Source organism: Streptopelia decaocto (assembly GCF_964273445.1).
Source record: "Streptopelia decaocto genome assembly, chromosome: 25".
Classification (NCBI taxonomy): Eukaryota; Metazoa; Chordata; class Aves; order Columbiformes; family Columbidae; genus Streptopelia; species Streptopelia decaocto.
The window spans coordinates 1,656,218-1,663,806 of NC_138680.1; the positions used below are offsets into that span (position 1 = coordinate 1,656,218).

At 59.8% G+C, this 7,589-nt stretch overlaps 1 protein-coding gene across 4 annotated transcripts; it reads left to right on the forward strand.

Moving 5' to 3' along the window:
- The first annotated feature begins 860 nt into the window (after window positions 1–860).
- ARID5A (AT-rich interaction domain 5A) lies at window positions 861–7,557 on the forward strand. 4 transcript variants are annotated; one of them, XM_082072563.1, is made up of 8 exons: window positions 886–946; window positions 2,183–2,291; window positions 2,665–2,743; window positions 4,977–5,127; window positions 5,231–5,283; window positions 5,364–5,461; window positions 5,552–5,693; window positions 5,869–7,557. In XM_082072563.1, the coding sequence occupies exons 3-8, from the start codon at window positions 2,678–2,680 to the stop codon at window positions 6,988–6,990; spliced, it is 1,632 nt and encodes a 543-aa protein (XP_081928689.1). In that variant the 5' UTR covers window positions 886–946; window positions 2,183–2,291; window positions 2,665–2,677; the 3' UTR covers window positions 6,991–7,557. The 4 variants fall into 4 exon arrangements, with proteins under 4 accessions (XP_081928691.1, XP_081928689.1, XP_081928690.1 ...); XM_082072565.1 differs by lacking the exon at window positions 2,183–2,291 and having other exon boundaries at window positions 861–946; XM_082072564.1 differs by lacking the exon at window positions 886–946 and having other exon boundaries at window positions 1,959–2,291.
- Window positions 7,558–7,589: the final 32 nt, after the last annotated feature.

The window sequence follows — 7,589 nt, forward strand, 5'->3', positions numbered from 1 at the left end:
TGGGCGGCCTCGGTCCCATGGGACTGGGATGCTCAACGTGGGGACAAGGGACAGTGTCCCCAGAAAGTGGTACCCAAGCGATGCTGGGGGCTCTGTCCCCATTTTGGGGGTGACCCCCAGCCCAGGAGACACTGGTCACTCTGTCCCAATTTTTGGGGTGATCCCCATCCCAGGGGACACCAGTGGCTCTGTCCCCATTTTGGGGGTGATCCCATCCCAGGGGACACCGGTGGCTCTGTCCCCATTTTGGGGGTGATGTGTAGTGACTCTGTCCCTATTTTGGGGTGATCCCATCCCAGGGGACACCAGTGGCTCTGTCCCCATTTTGGGGGTGATGTCTAGTGACTCTGTCCCTATTTTGGGGTGATCCCATCCCAGTGGACACTGGTGGCTCTGTCCCCATTTTGGGGGTGATATCTAGTGACTCTGTCCCTATTTTGGGGGTGATCCCAGCCTAGGAGACATCAGTCATTCTGTCTCCATTTTGGGGTGATCCCATCCCATCCCAGGGGACACTGGCGGCTCTGTCCCCGTTTTGGGGTGATCCCATCCCAGGGGACACCGGTGGCTCCATCCCTGTTTGCTTTTCCCAGCAAAACCACCCTCTCAATGGAACCAGGATCACAACCCATGAGCATCACGGCCACCACGACCCATCCATGTCCCCAAACCCCCTGGGGACCAAGCGTCACCGTGGCCACACCACCAGCCAGGGGCTCAGGCTGGAAAGTCCGGCACAGTCATCCAGCACGGGGCTGAACCCCGAAAAGCGCGTCCGTTCCGGTAACGAACGAGTCAATGGCACCCGCAGACTCGCTCACACTCACACACGCACTTCCCAGAGTGGGGATGACTCATCCCCCCCCCAGCCCGTCATCCCCCCGGTACCGCGACACCAGCAAAGCCTCATCCTCCCATGAGCCGCCCGCCCGTCACCTCGGAGCCGGTGAGTACCGGGGGGTCCCTTGCGGGGGTCGTGTCACCCACCATGAGCCACATGTCACCCCCTCTTTGCCACCCCCCCATCCCGCCGAGCCGAGACCGGCCAAACTCAGCACATACCACAGCTGCAACGAACACACCGGGCGGTGGGAACCCTCAAAACAGGGAGAAAATTGGGGACCTACATCAATGGTGAACACCCCAAGCCTTCATCCCACCCCCCCGGTGCTGGGGGGTCCGTGTGCCCGGCGCTGGGTGATGTAAGGGGGTTATTTTCGCCGGGGAAGCGATGACTTCAACCCATTACTCACCCTCCGTCATGGCTTTGGCGCCGCTCCCGCGCTATTCCCGGCCCCGCGCTCCGGCCGCCGGCAGCGCCGCGACGCCCATCGCCGGGAATTTGGGCCTAAACATCCCGATTTTGGCTTAATGGGGCAACTCCGTTAATGAGAACGAGCCCCGAAGAGGCACCGCGGGTCTGCGGTTGGTGGGAAGTTGCGGTGGGTGGGATGAGTTTGTCCGGTCTCAGCCCCTCCAGCCCGTCTTTTGCGCCACAGAATCACCGTTAATTATTATTACGATAAACATGTAATTACAGCCCTGCTGTCACATTCGGCCACCGGAATTACCGGCACAAAGCTCCCCTGCTGCTGGGTTTAATGCGAGGCAGGTTGAGTTGTTTGGTCCTGAATCAACCGCTTTTCACCCCAAAAGCCCCTGTTATCCCCGTCCCCCCCCCCCCCCCCCGCTGGGTTTCCTGTATTTTTGTAGCGATACCAGAAAGGGAGGAAATCACGTCAGCGCCTTCGCTGTGCCGGGAACCAAACCCGAAATCACGGCTGGGGCACGTGGGGATGTGGACACGCGTGTTCTTCACATGGACGGGAGGGGTGAGGGAGCTGGGGGTTCAGCTGGAGAACAGGAGCTGAGGGGAGACCTTCTGATCTCTGAACTGCCTGAAAGGAGCTTGGAGCCAGGGGGGTCGGGCTCTGCTCCCCAGGAACAAGCGCCAGGAGCAGAGGAAACAGCCTCAAGTTGCGCCAGGGGAGGTTGAGGTTGGATGTGGGGACAATTTCTTCCCCAAAGGGCTGTGGGGCATTGGAACAGGCTGCCCAGGGCAGTGCTGGAGTCACCATCCCTGGAGGGTTGGACAGACGTGAACAAACGTGACCACACATGGACACGCGTGGACACGCAGGGACACACATGGACTACAACTCCCATTATCCCCTTATTATAGGGGCAGCTCCGTTGTCCAATAAGCGCAGGAGGCGTGTCCGCGCCGCCCAATCACCGCTTCGGGGCGTGGCCACCACCCCACCGCCCGTCACATGGCGCGGCGGCCGCGGGTGAGCGGGACCGGGATTCTTTTGGGGGGGGGCGGAATTAGGGAATTGGGGTCCCCACCACCCCTTGCATCAGTTTCCACGGCTTGACACGGCTTGTTTTGCAAGGTTTTGCACTCAAAGTGGGCGGGGGGGGCGGGAAAAGGGAGAATTTGGGGTGGCAAGGGGGGGGTGAACCCTAAATTTGCTTCTAAATTTGGGGGGGGGGCACCCAGGGAAGAGCTTCAGGCCACGGTGTCGCCCGCCAGGCACCGAAATCGGCCGAACGGCCGATTTCGGTGCCTGGCGGGCGACACCGTGGCCCAATTAATAAGTAGCGGGGGGGCAACAATTTTGGGGTGTCTCACACTCCCCTTTTTATCTTTTAACCTTGCAGGACCCCTCTTAAAATGAAAGACGACAACTCCCCCCCCATGGAGGACCCCCAAGAACCCCCCAGCGCCACCAAACCGGCTGTAAGTGCATTTTGGTGGGGGACACTGAACCCCCATATTTTAATGGGGGGGGGGGTGTGAACATTTATTTAACCATCTATGAAAGCAAAAAAAAGAGGAAGAAAAGGGTGAATTTCCCAGCATTGCGGGGGGGGGGAAATACCCCAAACGGGGCATTTTTGTAGAGAGAAGCTTTTAATTCATCTAATTAATATTTTTAGCTCAATGGAAAGCGGGGGGATGAGGTTTTGTGGTGCTTATTCCCCCCCCGCCCCGCGGCTTTTTTGCTTTAAAAAAGCCTCGAAATAGCTGAGCCGTTAAACAACCGCGTAAAAGAGAAAAGAACAGAAAGAATTTAGGGAAAATACAACAATAATATAATAATATAATAATAATAAAGCACTCGGGAGCCGAGCAGCTGCTTTGCCCAAAAATAGCAACAAGTTTTATAACTCCGGAAAATGTAGAACAAACAAACGAGAAGCGTTTTTAGCTGAGAAAGGCGGCGGCGCGGCGGGGGGGGGATGAATCTCTGCTTTCCTGGAAGCCGTTTCCTCGCCTTCTCGCCCCGTTCTGGCGCTTTGACCAACTTGGCGGGCGGCCCAGGGCTCCGCTAACGAAGCGGCGGCTCGTTAAGCGGCGCTGGGTTGCGATTGCAGCCCTGGTGTCTGTTGTGCCTCAGTTTCCCTTTGGGGTCCTCTTGGTGACGGGGTGTCAGGTCCATCCAATGTGCCTCAGTTTCCCCTGGGGATCTTCTTGGTGCTGATGGGGTGTCAGGTCCATCCAATGTGCCTCAGTTTCCCCTGGGGATCTTCTTGGTGATGATGGGGTGTCAGGTCCATCCAATGTGCCTCAGTTTCCCTTTGGGCTCCTCTTGGTGATGATGGGGTGTCAGGTCCATCCAATGTGCCTCAGTTTCCCCTCAGGCTCCTCTTGGTGCTGATGGGGTGTCAGGTCTGTCCACTGTGCCTCAGTTTCCCCTCGGGTTGTGCCTCAGTTTCCCCTGGGGCTCCTCTTGGTGGTAATGGGGTGTCAGGTCTGTCCACTGTGCCTCAGTTTCCCCTGTAGCTCCTCTTGGTGATAACGGGGTGTCAGGTCCTTCTGCTGTGCCTCAGTTTCCCCTGTAGCTCCTCTTGGTGATGATGGGGTGTCAGGTCCATCTGTCGTGCCTCAGTTTCCCCTCAGGCCTTACCTAGTTTACCCTTGGGCTGTGCCTCAGATTCCCCTGGGGCTCCTCCTGGTAACAGGGTGTGAGGTCTGTCTGTTGTGCCTCAGTTTCCCCTCAGGCCGTGCCTTAGTTTTCCCTTGGTCTGTGCCTCAGTTTCCCCTCAGGCTTCTCTTGGTAAGGGGGTGTTTGGTCCATCTGCTGTGCCTCAGTTTCCCCTGGGGCTCCTCTTGGTGATGATGGGGTGTCAGGTCTGTCCACTGTGCCTCAGTTTCCCCTCGGGCTCCTCTTGGTGATGATGGGGTGTCAGGTCCATCCACTATGCTTCACTTTCCCCTAGAGCTGTGCCTCAGTTTCCCCTTGGGCTCCTCTTGGTGACAGGGTGTCAGGTCCATCCGCTGTGCCTCAGTTTCCCCTCAGGCTGTGCCTCAGTTTTCCCTGAGGCTCCTCTTGGTGCTGATGGGGTGTCAGGTCTGTCCACTGTGCCTCAGTTTCCCCTCAGGTTGTGCCTCAGTTTCCCCTGTAGCTCCTCTTGGTGATGGGGTGTCAGGTCCATCCACTGTGCATCCACTGTGCCTCAGTTTCCCCTGGGGCTCCTCTTGGTGATGATGGGGTGTCAGGTGTGTCCACTGTGCCTCAGTTTCCCTTTGGGCTCCTCTTGGTGAGGGTTGTTGGGTCTGTCTGCTGTGCCTCAGTTTCCCCTGTAGCTCCTCTTGGTAAAGGGGTGTCAGGTCCATCTGTTGTGCCTCAGTTTCCCCTGGGGCTCCTCTTGGTGATAATGAGGTGTCAAGTCTGTCCACTGTGCCTCAGTTTCCCTTTGGGGTCCTCTTGGTGATAATGGGGTGTCAGGTCCATCTGCTGTGCCTCAGTTTCCCTTTGGGCTCCTCTTGGTGATAATGAGGTGTCAAGTCTGTCCACTGTGCCTCAGTTTCCCCTTGGGTTGTGCCTCCGTTTCCCCTGTAGCTCCTCTTGGTAAAGGGGTGTCAGGTCCATCTGTTGTGCCTCAGTTTCCCCTCGGGCTCCTGTTGGTAACAGGGTGTCAGGGCCATCTGCTGTGCCTCAGTTTCCCCTCGGGCTCCTCTCTTGCAGGACGATGGTTCTGAGCCGGACAAACCAGTGGCAGAAAACCCCCCCGGGGGTGAGAAAGAGGAGGAGGAAGCCTTCCTCGTCAGCCTCTACAAATTCATGAAGGAGCGACACACGCCCATCGAGAGGATCCCCCACCTCGGCTTCAAGCAGAGTACGTGGCACCCCCCCAAGGGACGCAGTGACACCCGTGTCCCCCCAACCCCGTGTCCCCCAGACCCCCGTGTCCCCCTGACCCTCAGCATCTCTCTTCCCAGTAAATCTTTGGAAGATCTACAAGGCCGTGGAGAAATTAGGAGACTACGAGCTGGTAAGCGATGTCCCCTGGTGTCCCCTGGGTGTCCCTTGGGTGTCCCTGAGTCCCCGGGGGTCTCACCCCGTCCCCCGCAGGTGACGGGCCGCCGGCTCTGGAAGAACGTGTACGACGAGCTGGGCGGCAGCCGCGGCAGCACCAGCGCGGCCACCTGCACCCGCCGGCACTACGAGAGGTAGGGACGAGCCAGGGCTGCCGCTCCGTGCCTCAGTTTCCCTTCCCGGCACCGGTTCTCACCGTCCCTCCCATTGTCCCCTCACCTCAGGCTGCTCCTCCCGTACGTGCGGCATCTCAAGGGGGAGGAGGACAAACCTCTGCCCCCCAGCAAGCCCCGCAAGCAGTACAAGGTCTCCAAAGAGACGGGGAAGAAGAGCAGGAGGAGCAAGAAGGAGAAGGGCCGGGAGCAGGTGTGTGACCCCCCTGACCCCCCTCTGCTTCGGGAGACCCCCCATGTATGTCCCCACCCATTGGGGTGGCCGGGGCAGAGCAAGGAGGGACCGACAAGGAGATTTGGGGGCTCGGAGACATGGGGAGGGGACCCATGAGGATGCAACACCCACCCCCCGACTCACCTTTGTGCAGGCGCCTCCGGAGAAGGTGACACCAGAGGTGACAGAGGACACAAGGGACACCCTGGAGCAAGGAGGGTGCTCCAGCCCGGCGCCCCCCACCCCAAACCCCTCGGAGGGCGCTCCTGGCCCCAGCAGGACCCACAGCGAATCCTACAAGCGCCTTTTCTCCAGTTTCTACTCCAAAGGCGCCCACCCCATCATGTCACCGCTGGCCAAGAAGAAGCTGCTGGCGCAGGTCAGCGAGGCCGAGTCCCTGCACTGTCACAAACGCCACTGTCCCGAGCCCCCCCGGAGGAGCCCGGAGCCACCGGCAGCTCCAGATCCAGCTCCGAGCGCCGGGAGCGACGTGGGACCCATCACCGGCACGTCCCCGCGCGCCGAGGAGGGGGATCCGGCACCCACCGTGGTCACCGGCTGCTTCCACGCCTGCCGCAGCGGGGGGCTGCAGCCCGGCGCCCGCCACCCGCTCTGGGGACACTTCTCCAGCTTGAGGGATTTTTTGGAGCCACCTTCCACCTTCTCGTTGCCATCCGAGGAGCCAGAGCAGCCCCAAGACCTGCGGAGCAAAGCGGGGCGGTCATGGAGCGGGGAGAACCGGCCAGCGGCCACCGTCACCGGCTGCTGGGTGGCACCCGGCGCCGGTTTTGTCCCCACGGCGCCCAGGGGCAAGCGGGGCCAGGAGGAGGAGACGGCGTTCGGCCCCGGGGGGAAGCTCCGCGCCATCTCCCCCTTGGTGACGGAGGCTGATGGCAGCGACACAGGCGCTGGCTCGCCCAGGGTGGCCAAACCCAAGGCGGTGGTAGCCAGCCCTGGCTACGCCACGGTGCTGCCGCAAGCCCCGGACGGTTACAAGGGAGCGATGCTGCATTTCCCGGCCAGCTTCGGGAACCCGCTGGAGCACCTCAAAACGCACGGCGTGCCGGCGGCACCGTCCCTCTCCATCAGCCCCTTTGTCATCCCCGCTTTCCCCAGCCCGTTGGTGGCCACCGCGGAGCTGTGCCGGCCGCTGGCGACCGGCCCCGGGCGCTACCCGCTGTCCTACGAGAGCTCGTTGCGGCACCGGCTCTACTCAACCTGGCACAACCAACCCGCCTACAGCTCCCCGGCTTTTCACCGCCACACCAAGCTGTAGGTTCCATCCCGCCCCGGGTCGTTCCCTGCGCAGCCGGTGGGGACACAGCGGTGGCCGAGCCACAGAGCGCGCGCCGGAGCCGCTCACCGCTGCAGGGACTGAGAGGTGACAGTCTGGACTGTGTCGTTTTTACTCTTTGAGCTGTTTGTATCCGACATTGTTATGCCAGTGACTTAACTACCGATATCACAAGGTTAATATATATATATTTTATATATATATATACACACACACATAAAAAAATAGGAGCAAAGTGAGTTGTGGAGGTTTCTATTTTGAAGTGCCTGGAGCACCCAGTCACCCCAGAACCTGTGTTTGGAAAGCATGTAGGGTCATTTTGGTTGGAAAAGCCCCTCGAGCTCATTGAGTCCAACCATTCCCCCAACCCCTGGCACTGCCCCATGTCCTGAGAACCTCATGTCCGTCTGTCCAGCCCTCCAGGGATGGTGACTCCAGCACTGCCCTGGGCAGCCTGTTCCAATGCCCCACAGCCCTTTGGGGAAGAAATTGTTCCCACATCCAACCTCAACCTCCCCTGGCGCAACTTGAAGCCGTTTCCTCTGCTCCTGGTGCTTGTTCCTTGGGAAATCATCCCTTGA